Source organism: Lemur catta, chromosome 1 (assembly GCF_020740605.2).
Source record: "Lemur catta isolate mLemCat1 chromosome 1, mLemCat1.pri, whole genome shotgun sequence".
NCBI classification, from domain to species: Eukaryota; Metazoa; Chordata; class Mammalia; order Primates; family Lemuridae; genus Lemur; species Lemur catta.
This window is the reverse complement of record NC_059128.1, coordinates 107,200,375-107,215,497: the sequence shown is the minus strand read 5'-3', so window position 1 is coordinate 107,215,497 and position 15,123 is coordinate 107,200,375. Positions and strand designations below refer to the sequence as shown.

The window sequence follows — 15,123 nt, the reverse complement described above, 5'->3', positions numbered from 1 at the left end:
CCAGTGCATGCCAAGTCTGACTAGAGTGAGATCCAGCTGGACAGCAAATAAGTCAACATGCAGGAATCCAACAGGCCAGGGAGGATGGGAAACATTCCCCGCAGAGGGCATCGCCCGAGCAAAGGCCCAGTGCTGGACCTGTGCAGGGAACACAGAGCCACCTCTCCTCCTAGGAGGCTGACCACAGGCAAAACACTTGCGCCTGTCCTCCATGTATGCTCTTACACACACTGAGCTTGTGAAGGGTACACTGTCACCAAGTGTTGGCTGCTAGACAGAGCCAGTGCTGCCCAGCCAAGTTCTACTCTCTGGGTGCAAGAGAAGGAACCCCCGTCTTGGATCCAAGCCCTCTTGGACTGGAAGGTCCCCAAGTGAGGGATCATCGAAACTCCTTGCGGGGACCGTGAGAGCCCAGAGGTTGGCAAACTAGCCTGTGCCCCAGCAAGCAGAATCGCAAATGGACCCAGCACAGCCACATGCCTCTAATATGAGCGTCTCACATGTCCCGTGCGCACCCTCCTTCCCCACGGGGCCACACCACCCGACCTTTGCTGTCTGTACCCTGCCTGGAAGTCCTTCCCTCTGTCTCTTGCCATTAAAGTCCGTTCCACCCTGTGCCCCACCCTCCCTGCCAGGACCAGTCCTCAATGCTGTCTGCCATGCAGGGGGATCAGAATGATGTTCTGGGTGCTCTGGGCTCAAGATCTTGTCTCCCAACCTGGCCACAGATGCCCCAGTTTGAAGGCCCAGGCTAGGCCCAGATGGACCCTCAGTGGAGGGTGGCAACCCACCCCAGGAGGTGGCTGGACAGACCCAGGAGGCTCACGGTCACCTGCCAGGGCCTTTGGACAGAGTGAGGGCCTGGGGTTCCAGCCACACAGGGCTCCTGTGGCCCAGGCAGGCAGGAGAGCTTCCCGGGCATCTCAGTCTGGTCTGGCTCTTTGGGGAGCAGAGGGGCCAGCCCCTCCCGGAAGGGAGCACAGGATATGGGGCGACCAACCTGGTCTCTCCGTGTGTCCAGCCCAGCCCCAGCATCCTGCTGGGGGAGGATGGGAGTTCTGGAAGCTTCCCCTGTCCTGGGACAAGAACCCCGCTCCTACTTGATGGGACCTCAGAAGTTGGGAGGGGTGGGCTGGGGAGGGTGTCTTTTCTCTCAGACCGCACAGGCCCTGCCCAGGTGGGAGCTGGAAGGACACCAGGCCAAGGAGACCACCTCAGCAAAGGCCTGGCCGGCAGCTCATTTGCATGCAGGGGCCACCGAATCGGGAGTCGCGGCTGCTGCCACCACTGAGCGGATTTGAGCAGAAGCTCCGTTTTCCTTCTGTTCTTGTCTCTCTCTCAAGGTCAGAGCCCAAGCAGGGACAGGAACAAAGGCAGCTCGTCCCCTATTCAACCTCCCCGTGCCCGCCGGCCTCTCCGAGAGGAAGGGGCCGAGGAGGGGAGGGCAGGGCAGGGCAGGGTGCCCTGAGGCCCAGCCCCAGGCAAGGCTGCTCTAGGGAGCCCCTGCCCTGCCACGGGCCGCTGTGGGTGCCCGAGAAGCCCTGTCCCCTCCAGGGTGGGGGGTCATTCCAGCCTCCAGGCTTAGCCAGTGGGGATTGCTGAGGCCATGGGGTCACTCTGGAATAAGCTTCCTTTGGAGTCAGGGGTCGGAGGTCAGGCTCACTCTAGGGACAGGGGTTGCTCAGGGTCAGGGGTTATCCAGGGTTGGCTGTCAGCCCCAGGCCGGGACCCAGGGAAGGGTCTTTGGTGGGGGTCTGCCCTGGACTCGGGGAGAAGTCTTTCTTGTCTGGCCCTGGCTTGCGCCCAGTACCCAGCCCTGTCTCCCACCACCTGCACACGCCTCTGCAGCCTGCAGGGCAAGGCTGTGGGGCTCGGGATCAGGTCCACAGCCCCTCAGCCTTCGAAGGCCACCTCACCGTGGAGGAAGCTAAAAATATGCAGGGAGAAATTTCTCATTACAGAATAAATTGGACCAAATCTGCTGCCTGCTCCGACTCGAATGGTTTTCAGAAGTCCCATCTCGCCCAGATGGGGACCGGGCGCTAGGGGGTCACGGGGTTGGGGGGCACGTGGGGTTCTAGGCAGGTTGCTCCACTCCTGGTGGTAGCCCCAACCCACCACCTGCATCCCTCTCCCACCTGTGGAGGGGGACCCAGCCCCGAGGTCGAGCAGGGTTTCCCCTGGGCTTTAGGTCCTTGTCCTTGAAAATAAAAATGTGTTCTTTTCTCTTGCTGGTAAGTTAAAATGCCCATTTCCCTGTGCACCAGGCCCTGGAAACCTCAGCTTGGACCCCAAGATCATGGCAACCCCCATGGTCTGGCCACTAAGGGACCGATCACACCCCTCCCTCACCCTCCTGCCTCTCTCCTACACCCCGAGCTCCAGGTGCTGATACAGATCTGAGCTCCAGTGTCCAGACACCAGCAGTGTCTACAACTCCCCACCTACATGGTGCCACGCAGGCACCACCAGTTCTGCCAGTGACCGAGGTACAGGATTTCATGTTTTATCGTATTTTAATGAAGTATATGTAAGTAGCCGCACGTGGCCTCCTATCCACAGCAAAGCTCTTGGTGTCTCAGTGCCTTGCTTGACCCCAGGGAGGGACACAGCACCCTCAAGTGCGGTCCCCTGGGCGAGCATGGTACAGTGCATGGGCTGTGTCCCTGGGACACCCTGGTGCTAGGGCCAGAGCCCCGTCCCCAACTCCCCAGAAGCCACCTGCCCACACCAGCCGAGCTCCAGCTGTGCCCTAAGGACCTCAGCATGTCCAGCCTACGGGGCCGCTGCACAGCGTCCACCTGTCCCCACTTCCCAGATGGAGAAGCTGGAGCCCCACTGCCAGTCAACCAGGACCCCTGCCTGGACCCTGGGCCATGGAGTCTATTCGCTGCTTGTCCAGTGGCACGTGGGGAGGGTGCTGTGTGTGTATGTCCTGTGAGGCTGTGTCCATCCCATACCTGTGACCATCCGTGTTGCATGTCCTGCATCTAGGTGGTTGGGTTTTGTGCCTGTGCACGTAGGTTTGAGTGCCTGAGGTGGAGTCACCAGGAGCCCCCTTCTGTACTCCTGCGCGCGCGCGACACACACATACACACACACGCAAACATGCGGAAGGCCCCACTGGGATCTGGGGCCTTTCATCTCGCGCTGACAGGCCCCTGTCTGCGTTTTAGCCTCCAAGAACTCCCAGCTAATAGTGCATTAACCTTGGCGGGGGCTGCCAATTACTCCCGCTAACACTGGGGGTGCCGGCTTGGCAGACCAGCCCTGACAGGCGAGGGGAAAGGAAGAGGCGGAGCCCCCTCTCTCTGCCAAGGGGGATGGTGGAGGAGTACTGGTCTCTCCTGACCTCATTAGAGTAATTAACGCGCCTTTTGAAGCTGGAGAAATCACTCAGAGCTGTGGGAGGGGGCCGCGGATCACAGGGCAGGGGGCCGAGATGGTGTCTCCACGCCTGTGAAAAGCCTGTCCCACTGGGTCGGACAGAGAGACAGAGACCGACTGAGAGACACAAGTTGTTGAGGGGCAAATGGACAGACACAACCAGGGTTCAGAGGCAGAGACAGACCCACAGGGACAGACAGGGAAACAGCAGCCAGAGCCTGAAGGCAGGGTGCAGCCGGCTGGCCCCAGGCCCAAGTACAGCCCTCCCTACAGTCTGGGGCCTCCACCCTCACTTTGGGGACTGCTCCTAAGGACCAGGCCAGGGGCAGGCAGTCAGAGAGGACTTCCTGGAGGAAGAAGCAGCAGTTGAGGCTGCAGCAGGCAGGGATGGGGGTTCTGAAGGGGAAATGTGAGGCGCTTGAGGGAGGCCGCTGGGGATGAGGACAGTGGATCCCTACTGGAGTGGGACCAGCCCTGGCGATGGACAGGGACTCAAGCTGGAGCCTGCAGCGTCAAGGTCCTGGGGGGCAGCAGGCCCTGCCCATCCCGTGGTGGGTATGGGGCAAGGTGGGGCTCAGGAGAATGTGTGGGGAATGGACCCCCGGTGGGACCTATTTCCCCATCTGGCCTGGGTTTGGCCCCTGGGGAGAAACCTGGGGGAGTCAGAGGAAGTTGGGTGGTGCGAGGTTGCCACCTATTGGCCACTCCGCCTTATGACAGGGCGGCAGTGGCTCAGCCAGCTGGCCTGGGGGAAACTCCAGCCACTGTGGCCACCGGCCTCCCCTAGGCCTCTCCAAGGCCAAACCCACAGGGGTAGGGGGTGACAGGCCAGAGCTGGACTCTGCCCAGACCCAGGAGCCTGCAGGAAGAACATGCCCACAGGGAAACCAATGCAGCGCCTTGCCCAGGGTGGAAGCTCTCCTCTTGGACACCCCAGGAGGCAGACTGGGGGGGCTCAGGCTCTAGGGAACTCGAGCCCTCTACACCACAGCTCTGGGGCTCCTCTGGAAGCTCCCCGAAGGGTGCCAGTGGAGTGATGAGGGATCCCCGAGGGCATGGTCCTTGACCCCCAGGCTGAAGAGGCACAGAAGAGGGAGCTCCAGAGCAAGGGCTTTGACGGATGAATAGGAGTTCTCTCTAGGCCGAGGCGCCGAGTGGCACAGCCTTATCCCAGGAGGCTGGAAATGGATCCTTCTCCCTTTTCTGCCTACCATGTGAGATTCCTCATCTGGCCCTCTAGACAGCTGGAGAAGCCCAGGTTGCTCACAGATGAGGAAACTGAGGCCAGCTTGAGCCCTGCTCTGCCATCTACCCACACGGGCTGGGCTACGATGCCTGGGTCTAGATGCAGCAGGGGGCCCACGCCAGCTACAGAAACAGTGCTATGTTTATTGTTCCCAGCCCAGCAGGAAGGCACTCCCAGACAAGCCTCTCAGGCCCCCTGCCCATAGGGGACAGGGAGCTGCACAAGTCACAGTCCGGCAAGGGGGCCTCAGAGCCCTGGGCAGCAGCTGTTGGGGCCCCTCCGGCTTCCACCACCTGGAATGCTGGCCAGGCTGAGGCGGCATCGGGGAGACCAGGCTGTGCTGTCCAGGCAGAGAGGATCAGGGAAGGCAGACAGGCAGGTGGTGGCACAGGTTCCAGCAGAAACACTCAGGCTGGCACTTGGTGAGGCACTGGGGCCAGCAGGAAGACAGGAGGGACGTGCTGGACACTGAAGTGGGTCCCATCTCTTGTCCATCCCCCAGGGCCACTGGAAACGCCGCCTCCCCACCTCAGTATCTGGAAGGCAGGAAGGAAGGGATGAGAGGTGAGGCGTGGTGATGGCCCAACCACTAGACAGAGGCAGCTGGGGGGTATCCACCTCAAACGGGGCAGGCAGGGGTGCTCTGCCCACAGGAGGGGATAGCCCGTTTGGACCCTTGCAGCCCACCAGGGTCTGCTTCCCCTGTCTGCTCACTGTGCCCAGCTGTTTGCCTCAAGGGAAGGGGCCTCCCAGCCAAAAGGTAGAATAGGCCATGGAGATGTTCCCAGGTTGCTGTCTGACCTTAGGATGCCCTACCTGTTCCCTGGTCCTGCCACCCCCAGCAAGTCGAGGTCCCCACAGCAGCCACACTGGAGCACACAGGCCTGTCACCCCTGCTTAGGACCCTGCTGAGGCTGACACCTGCTCTGTGCCCCAGGCTCTCCCCCATCCAGCCTCGCTCCTGTCTGGCCTGCTGTTCCCTCTACCTGGAAACTTCCAGGAGCTGGTCCCATTAACACCACGAGGAGACCCTCCGTGATCCTCCTCCCGATGACAGGGCCCCACAGTCAGTTCCCCACCTCTGACCTAGCTAAACCTTGACCATCAAGGTGGGACCCGGAGCACATGCCCGTTACCCCAAACGCTGCGGCCTCTTCCCCATTTTAAAGAAGCAGGAAATAGAAGCTGAGAGAAGTCGAGCAGTGCCCAAGACGATTGTGGCCCGCAACCATCTGCTGCGATTACACTGATGACCCCAACCCTGCTGTTCCTGTAGCCCAGCCGCCCACCAAGAGGCCCCTGGGGGCTGGGGAGGGCTGCGCACCATCTCAGATTCCTGGTCTCAAAGACCGTCTCCTCATCGCTGTCCATCGAGGCCATCTCGGTGGGGTCCTCGGTGTTGGCCAGGAGGCCGTACCTCCTCCGCTGCGGCTTCTTCAACCTGGAAGCAGGTCCGGGCACACTCAGCGGCTCCTCCCCGTACCCCCTGCCCCACCCTCCTTCCCCAGGACCCCAGGACCCTGCTGCAAACCTCCCTGGTCTAGTTGCGTCTGTTTCTTTTACATCAAAATCGCCACGACAATTACTAATTGCTCAGGTGGCAGGGGGGTAAGTGGACCCTCTGCAGGTCCTCCCCTCGCCCTGAGCCATGACCCCAGCAAGACGGTACTGACGTCACCCTATAGTACTGATGCAAACACAGAGTCTGGGCGTTTGCAGCGTCAGCCGCGTGCAGGACCCGCTTGGGCCCAGCCCTGCTCACCAGGGTGTGCGGGAGAAGGGAACTCCGCACCAAGGGCCTCTTGAAAAGCGCCGGGACTTTGCCAGGGTGGTGACAGGAAGGGACACGGTCGTTCGTACGTGATCAAGGCCCTTCCAAAGGGCGCCCAAGGACCTCAAAATGGGGCGGGCAATTAAGGGCCCAGGGATTCGGGCCGTGGCCAGGGAAGGCGGGCGGCCCGAGGAGCGAGGGGGGACGCCGGGCGGCAGGGCCAAAGTCATGAGCGAGAGAGCGGTGGCCCCCAAGGGTCGTGCGGCGGGGGGGAGGCGCGCAGGCAGAGGCAGGACCCTAGGGTCGGAGGCGTGTCGGGACATCTGCGGGTCCCCGGGCCCGGCACGGTCCGATCTCGGCTGTTCCGCCGGGGAAATGGGCAGCAGCAGCCCCGCGGCGCAAGCGAAACCACGCCCGGACCAGGCGGGACCGCGGCCGCGACCCCCCAGCCACCTTGGCCTAGGCCCGGGGCGCTTTACATGACCGCCCGCACTGCCCGACCACGTGATGACACCCACACAAGTCGGACACGCCCACTCCGGAGGGGAGGGGTGGGCCCCGCGGCCCGGCACATGACGAGCGAGCGCGCGCGGATTGGCCGCGGCTGGTGACTCACCTGAAGGCCCGGATGAGGAAGTAAAGTGCGGCCAGGCCGCACAAGCCTGTCAGCACGTAGAAGGAGCGCAGCAGCGGCGAGCCCGGCGGCCCTGGGGGGCGCGCGTGCGTGCTGTTGTGTGGCGTGCCTGGCTGGCTCCCGTTCGTCACGGCGGGCAGCGACGAGACTGCAGCCTGCGCGGGGCGCGGCGGCAGGGACACAGCCACCCCAAGCCCGCGCACCAGTAGGAGCGCCGGCAGCAGCAGCAGCAGCAGCGCCGGGACCGGCCGCGGCACCACGCGCAGCCCCATAGCCCGGCGGAAGCGGTGGCGGTGCACCGCCCCTACGCGTGGCTGTCACTCAGGCGTGCGGGGGCGGCCCCAGCCAATGGAGAGCGGGGGCGGGGCTTGGGCCCGGGACCGCCTCTGGCCCCGCCTCTGGCTGGCGACGCTAATCGTAACCCACAGTGCCCCGCGGCCCTCCAGGCCTCAGTTTCCCCCACGCGGCCCGTTTCCTCCGCCCGGCCCAGGCTTGTGGCGTCAGCATGCGAGCCCGCGCACGCTACGCCGGAGTAGGGGACCCTCCCTCTTCGGCAGAGCACTGAGGGCGTCCCGTGAGGAGCCCGGCTGCCTCAGGCTCCCTGAGAAACGGACCTGGTTCACCCCGCACCTCCCTGGGGCCGCAGTGTGCGCGGGGTGGGGCGCATGTGGTGCCCTGGCCGGCGCGTTCGGCACAGCCCCCAGGCCAGCCATTGGCACCGTGCCGAGGCTAGGACAGCCCATAAGCAGTGCGTGCCCACTTGGTCCCGGCACAGACAATAAGGGGACCCTGCAGTCCTTGCCTGGGTCCAGCTCCTGCCCCGACCCACCAAGGTCCTCCCTGCCCCGTGCGCGGGCCCGCCCTCAGCAGCCGCACCCTAAACCACAGACTCAGCTTTCCGGTGCACACATCAGCCCTTTATTAAACCCGTCTTTCCAAGTCTTCCACTGTCTGGGGCGGGGACTGGCCGCGGTGCCAGCCCAGCGCCGCGGCCTATCCTGTCCTCCGGGAATGGCCTTAAGTCCGGAGTGCGAACCACACTGGCGAAGCACCTACTGGAACGAGGGGGAGGGGTGAGGTGCGGACATGGCCAGAGCCTGCATGTGCAGTCCTGGGTGGGGGTCTCCCCTGGCCGGGTCGGGTAGGCGCGGTGGGCCACCGCCGGGGACAGGGATGCAGCTTCATGCCACCCACCTGACAGCACTTACAGGAACAAGCCTCGAAGGCAGGCAGCTGCATCTCTGGCTCTTTCCAGGTGAAATCCCTCCTGGGATAGTGACCCTTTGAGGTCATCGCTGCTCTTGGGCCACCCTTCCCTGTGTCCCGGCTGGGTCCCCTTCAACCTGCCAAAGCAAAGAAGCATTATTCCTAACGTTCCTGCTGGGGCTCGCAGCTGCCCCCCACCCTCCCCGGAAACCATCCACAGCTCCCATGAGGGTGGTCTCGAGCTAGTCATGGGGCCATGACGTCAGAGGCACCGTCATGGGCCAGTGTGCCCGGGGCGGGCCTGTGCCTTGAGATGCGGCCAGAGCCACATTCCCCTCGACAGAGCCAGCTACCCACTCGGGATGGAGCTGCTTAGAGGCCAGTGTGGGCTCTGGAAAAAACTAACGGTGGCAACAGACATCAGAGAAAGCCAGTTAGGTGCATGACTTAAAGAGGTCTGGAAAAGACTGTCAATTGATGAGCAAAAAATCCAAAAGGCAGGGCGTTCGGTGGTCTCCAGTCTTGCTTAATGGATGGTACCTAGAGCAAGGCGTGACTGTGCCTGAGGCAGCTCGCCTGGTCGCAGGCGGGAAAGAGCAAATTGCAGGGCCTGACTTTAGTTCTAGTTTGATTTGAAAAAAATAAATTTAAAAAAGAAAAACAAAAAACAGTCAAAGGAACATTCCCCGGGTACATAACTTTACTTTCAAATGAGCTCTTGACAAGAGGGATGCGGACACGAGCGAAAGGAGTTACCTCGAATTACAGGGCTATTTCCACATATGAGCTAGCCAAGGGAGCAGCTTGCGTCTCAGAGGTTTCTGTTGGGCGCACAACACTTCTGTCCTCCGAGGGCTGCAGCTTCCATAGGCTAGCAGAGAACGCTCAGAACTCGTGAAGCAACAGGAGGACTAGCTAACGAGCTGGTCAGTCTGGTCGCCCAGGGACGCCACGTGCCGTCCACTCTCTGGCCTGCTGCTAGACTAAGGCTGTCCGGTCAGCGTCAGGTGCCCAAGTGTTCGCTCTCCCTGCTGCCAGTCCTGTCAAGCCCTGGGCTGCCCCTGCAGGAGGCCTCCCAGGGCTGCTCTGCTGTCTGAGCTGCGCTCCCGTCACCCACCTCGCTCACCTAAAGGGATGGTGCCATCAGCTGTTCACAACGCCTGGCCAGCGTCAGTTTGCTCTGCCTTCCTCGGCCAGCTCTCCGCAGGCCTCAGGTAGGACTTGCAAACCTACTCCTCCTCAACTGCTCCTGCTCAGGTCTGACTGCAACAGCCCAGCAGGGAGTGTGTTGTGCAATGAAAGGGAAATTGTCAGAGCAAGGTTCATTTCACACAGTCTTTTAATCAGCTTCGTAAAGCCAAAGAAAACTGCATACAAGAATTCCTTAGCCACTGCAAATACAACATCAATGGAGTATGCATACGTCTTCCAGTAAAAAAGGACAATATAAATAAACATCTTCAAGAACCTCTGGGGGATGTCTGCACGTCTACTGCGGGGCACACACACAGCGCAGATGGGCAGATGGACTAGGGTTCCAGGGCAGCCTCTGCTGCCACCCTGACGGTGTCCTATGCCACACTACACTCAGAAACTTTACACAGAGTTGGAAAAAAGCCACAGCTTGCTCAGCTTCCGACAGAGCGGATTCAGAGTCTGTTCAATCTCAGAAGTGAATGGGGCACCCAACTTCATGGGGCCGACCCCAAAAGAGAAACAAAAAAAGCAACAACCAAAAAAAAAACCCACAAAACCCAAAAAGTGTAACAAAAAACCCAAAAACCCACACAACCCCCGGCGATTTTTTTTAAGAACTCATGGCTCATAGTAAAAGGAAAAAAGTAAATCTGAAGTGCTTTTCAAACACTTTGAAAACCCTTAAAAACGGACAGTGCCTTCCTTAAAAAGAAAAGTCTAACAATGAGGCCATCTCGGGGGTCAGAAGCAGTCAGGCTGGGTTTGACAAGATCAGAACTGAAATGACTACAAAAGTGGGAATACAAGGAGGTGTGTTCACTACACATTAACGATTCAGCGAAGCTCCCAAAATCTTTAAATATACAGCCATTGGAAGGACGATCTTGAGCAGGAAGGATTTTTACTCGTTGTGTGTAGCTGAGGACAAGAAGCAGGTACAGTGTAAAGGCACTGAAGCAGCAACAGACGCGGCATTCCTCTCCCGAGTGCAGACTGGGGGCGTGGCCCTGCCGCCTCGGGAGCAGCCAACCCCCCCCACAGCCGAGGGCGGCCGGCCGGGCCACACATGCACCTATGCTGGGCTGCTCGGCAGGTCCCTGCTCTCCCTTCCTTTCTGGTCAGTTTACTTGGCCCTCATGGTCTGCGGTAGAAATGGCTCCGAGAGGATAGACTTGTTCCTTATGGGCAAGCACAGTGACATTCTGAGTGTCCAGCCTAAGTCGCTCACAGAGGGCGCCAAGGTGCACTGAGCTCCCGCAGCAGGCCACGGCAGCGTGGCGCCCTCGGAGCGTGACTTACCATAACTGTCGTAGCTGTCTCTGTAGGACCCACCGGAGCTCCGGTCACCGTAGCCACTGCCCTGACTCCGGCTGCAGAAGAACACACACAGGCGGGCGCTGGAGAGCACCTACTTATCAACTGCCTGCAGCAGGCTAAGCTACCACCCTCACACCAGCTATCTCTCATGGGGATGTGACAAAGATGGCAGCAAGACAGAAGCTGGGAAATCATCAAAAATCACCAACCATGGTGCCCCATCCGGCCCTCCCCCTGCCCTATGGCTGTCCTCCTGAAGGGCCCAAGCTCTTGCCTGCCTGGGCCGCCACCTCACCTCTGCTCCACACCCAGCCAGACTCATCTCATCTGAGAGGAGTCCTCCTGAGGACACTGGATAGGACCTGGCCACCTCTCAGCCACCCTTATGCACAGGCTGGGTATCCACCACCCCTCACCTGCTGTAATAGTCTCTGGAGCCTCCGTAGCCCCCACTCCTGGACTCGAACCGGCCGCCCCCATAGCCTCGATCCCCTCCTCCTGCTCGCAGGAACAAAAGGGAGAAATGAGTACCACCTCCTGCCAGCAGTGCCTCCACTGCATCCTCAAGGGCCACCCTTGTGGCACTCACCTCTGGAGAACCCACGGCCCCGTCCTCGGCCCCCGCGGAAGAAGCCCCGGCCCCCGGCAGAGCCGCCTCGGTACCCACGGGATCGGTTGTCAGAAGACTTTCCTGCCTGGTCAACTCGGATCTGTCGCCCATCTACAGACTGGAGACCGGAGGTTGGCACAGGTTAGTCTCTGCACCACCCCATCGCTGGGTAGGGGAGCTCACGCTCTGCAACTCTGGACCCTCACCTTCCCATTCATGGCCATCATGGCGTCCTTGGCGTCGTCAATGTTCTCAAAGGTGACAAACCCAAAACCCCGAGATCGCTGGGTCTCTCTGTCTTTCACGACCACCACTGTGCGGAGCAGAGAGATCTGCGGTCAGCACCCAGCAGTCCCCACAGGCAGCAACAGGGACAGGCCATCCCCATTCGGCCACCAGCCCAGTGCCAGCCTCACCTTCAGCAATCTGTCCATATTTTGAGAAGACCTGCTCGAGTGACTGCTCATTGGTGTCAAAACTCAGCCCTCCAACGAAAAGCTTGCCTTCATCTGATGCCATGGTGGCCTGTGGCACACACCATTGAAATCCTTAATGAGCTTCACCCCTCACCACCTTCTCTCCTACTTTAATGCAAGTGACATATGCTACTTAGGTGAAAATTTCAGAAATCATTTCACTTCTGTTTTATTATCCTGAACTCAGAAGTAGGAATTCTTAATTTAAACAAAATGGTTTATCACCCTGGACTGCTGTCCCCAATTGGCCCAGTTCGACCCACCTCCCAGACTGAGAGCTCCCTGGGGGAAGGGCCCCACAGTCCTCAATGTTGCTGGGGCCGTACAGGGCCTCCTGTCTCCCCCACAGCCTCTGCCTGGGCTGAACTGGTCGTCCCAGTTGGCCTGAGCGCTCTGGCAGGCCTGCACCCATTTTCTCCCCCTCCCAAACAGGGAGAACTCATACCCTAACTACCTGCCGTCTACTGGCTGCTGGACTGGAAAGTGCTTTTGTTCACTGTAAAATGCCTTCCGAGAGTGACTGGTGCACCGGATTCAGGGACTGGCTGTCAGGGAGGCCGCCCAGGCCTGTGGGGCAGCTCTGGCCAAATACCGACCTTATAAACAGGACCGGGCTGGGAAGGGGAGGGATGGCCCGAAGGCAGTGATGTTGGACTAAGGCACTGGTATTTGAGGGAACTACTCCAGGGGCGGAGCGGAGAGCTGACACTCAAAGCATTTATTGGCTGGGAATGACCCCACCGAGGACTCCAAGAGCAAAGGCCAGGACTCGACTAGGAAGCCGCGCGCTGGCGACTCTGCCAACTCGGGCTAAACTACGGGCGTAGACCGTGACGTGGCAACGTGGGAAACACGGGAACTGTGCGTGCTCGGCCAGGATTTAAGGAGGCGTCCTGGCCTTCGTTCAAACCAGTGGGAAGACGAGGAAACTGAGGCTCAGGAAGCATAAGGGACTGAGCACTGACACTCTCGGCCCCACAGTCGGGAATCGAGCCCTGGCAACGGGACACAACACGTGGCCCCGCCCCCGCCGCGCGCGCATGCGCCCAGCGGGCGTCCTGCGCCACTCCATCCGGGCACTCGGCGATCCCGCCATTTCGCTGGGCTCAGCCTGGAGCTCGCGGCCGCCATTTTGCGGCAGCGCCCCGGTTGCTGGCGGCCCGGGACTGCGGGGGTACGCCCTCCGGCCACTGCTTGGCCCAGTCTCCCGCTGCCCCTCGCCGCCGGCGAGGCGGACTCCACCCAGGGCCCGCCCCGGCACCGCCCACTCCCAGGGGCGTGCCGCCGCGGCCCCGCCTCGTCTGGCCGCCACAAGTCGCCCGCCGCCCCGGGCTCCTGAGAACCGGTGCCGCCAGGGCCCTCACCACAGAGCCGGGCAGGTCCCTGACGCAGGCGGGAACACAGCACAGCACAACGACCCGAGCCTCCTAACGCGCGAGTGAGGAGGGGGCTCTTCGGGGCCCGGCCTTATATATGCTGCCTCGTGGCCCCGCCCTCACTAGCCCGCCCCCCCTGCGCCGCGCAGACCAATCAAAGGTCCCAGAGCCCACGGCCGCGCCTGATATTCATGAGCTGGGGGGCCGGGCCTGTCCCGGCTCCGCCCTCTCCCGGGCTGGCTCCTGGCGCGGCGATAGGCCGGGACGTTCCCAGTCCGCAGTCCCCCACCCTCGTGCGCGGGGGCGTGGCCTGCGTGCAGTTGGGAGTGGCTGACCCACTTCCGCGTGCCCGCCCTCTCGCCTGCGGCGTGGAACAAAGGGTCCTGTGGCCCCTTGGGGACCCCTAGATGTGGCTGAAACTCCTACTTTTCCTGTGCTCCAGCAAACCCAACATGTCGACCTCGCCCAGATCCGTATGCCCACCGAGCCCTGGCTCTCAGACACCCCAACTTCATCCGAACCCCATCTGTCATGATATGCTTGCCAGCATTACGGAAATCCCACTACCCCTAGCACCCCAACACTCCACGTCGTCAATCCCAGTGCCCACCCAAACCCCAACACAGACGACTCCATTTATGTGAACCCCAATATTCACAATCCTAATTCTTCCTCCTGCGCAACATTTTGGTGCACCCCAACTTTACCCAACCCACTTTGCCTACAAACCTCGCACCCACACCTAACTCCTACCCAAACCCCGACTTCACCTCCGCTGGTTGCATCATCCACACCCCAATATTCACCTGGCTGGACAGTATTGTGCATCCCATCTCCAGACCCCAGGCAGACACCCACCTGGACGCCCGGCTCAGCCTCGAGTTCCCATTGCACCCCAACATTCAGCTGAACCTTGGGCCTCGGCTCCCACCTAGCTTCACACCCACAGCCTGCCCACCCGCCGTGGAGCGCCCACTCTGCTCCTCCACCTGGGTCTTCCAAAGGCATCCCCTGTTGAGCCTGGTTGTGGGGCTCCCAAAACCTCTGCTATCAGGAGAACCAGCTTTGCAGCGACCCTCATTTCCAAAGCGCTCCCTGGGGGCCCCTCTGTGGCTGTCATCTGCTCCTTGTCCCGGCCCCAACTCATACTGGGGCCCTCACCCCTTTCCTGGCCCTCGTGGAAAAAGCTCAGGTGGACCCCTGTCTGCCCAGACCAAAGACCCAACCACAGCTCTGTCCCCAGAAAGTCTACAAGGGCTTCCAAGTTGGGGGAGTCGGGGCACAGAGACCCCGTTTTTGCAGCTGACTCCAGAGAAGTCCCAGCCCCACTCCAGGCCTCAGACTACTCGCAGCCTCAAGTGGGTCGAGGTGACCCAGCGAAGGGCGTGGGCAGGGACACTGTCTCCAGCGACAAGGTCTCCAGGACCCCTCATGGGCTCAAGAACCCCTCCCCCAGGCAGCTGTGTGACTCATGGCCACCCCCTCCGCACCTCATCCCCCCACACTCCCCGTCAGCAGCAGCCTGCTGCGTCAGCCACTCACGCAGGGTGGTTATTAAAAGGAGCGGAGAGACAGCAGCGCCCAGCTCCCCGCCGCCAGCCGCCCCTGCGGGGAGGGAGCCACCCACCCCCTGGGGCCAGACCCACCCGGCCCGGCAGCAGTCCAAGCCCACTCTTTCTGGCCTGTTCCCCAGCGGAGTCAGGGCGGGGGCGCTCCTTGCACCCGAGCATGGAGTGGGGGCCGTAGTCACAGCGGCTCCTGGATCAGTCTTGTCCCCGCATTGTTCCTTGGGTCTGAGTCTCTGCCTTTCCTGGTTATGTGAAGGGCCCGCGTTCATTCACTCATTCCGCCAGCACCCAGTTATTAGGCGTGTACTAGGAGCCCGTTCCTGTGCACTGGGCTC

At 61.2% G+C, this 15,123-nt stretch overlaps 2 protein-coding genes across 3 annotated transcripts; both read right to left on the bottom strand.

Moving 5' to 3' along the window:
• Positions 1 to 4,756: 4,756 nt before the first annotated feature.
• Positions 4,757 to 7,342, bottom strand: FAM174C (family with sequence similarity 174 member C). Its single transcript, XM_045543585.1, has 3 exons — positions 7,021 to 7,342; positions 5,958 to 6,074; positions 4,757 to 5,169 (listed from the first exon to the last, which is right to left on the bottom strand). Coding segments are annotated over exons 1-3 (408 nt in total). The 5' UTR covers positions 7,311 to 7,342; the 3' UTR covers positions 4,757 to 5,168.
• Positions 7,343 to 7,933: 591 nt separating this feature from the next.
• Positions 7,934 to 13,333, bottom strand: LOC123632840 (cold inducible RNA binding protein). Of its 2 annotated transcripts, XR_006733484.1 has the most exons (8): positions 13,209 to 13,333; positions 11,785 to 11,893; positions 11,575 to 11,681; positions 11,348 to 11,486; positions 11,175 to 11,256; positions 10,741 to 10,811; positions 8,233 to 8,381; positions 7,934 to 8,090 (listed from the first exon to the last, which is right to left on the bottom strand). XR_006733484.1 is itself a non-coding variant. In XM_045543543.1 (7 exons), exons 2-7 carry the CDS (start codon positions 11,885 to 11,887, stop codon positions 10,343 to 10,345), a joined length of 519 nt encoding a protein of 172 aa, XP_045399499.1. In that variant the 5' UTR covers positions 11,888 to 11,893; positions 13,209 to 13,333; the 3' UTR covers positions 9,566 to 10,342. The 2 variants fall into 2 exon arrangements, 1 of the variants encoding a protein (XP_045399499.1); XM_045543543.1 differs by lacking the exons at positions 7,934 to 8,090; positions 8,233 to 8,381 and adding an exon at positions 9,566 to 10,359.
• Between the last annotated feature and the right edge of the window lie 1,790 nt (positions 13,334 to 15,123).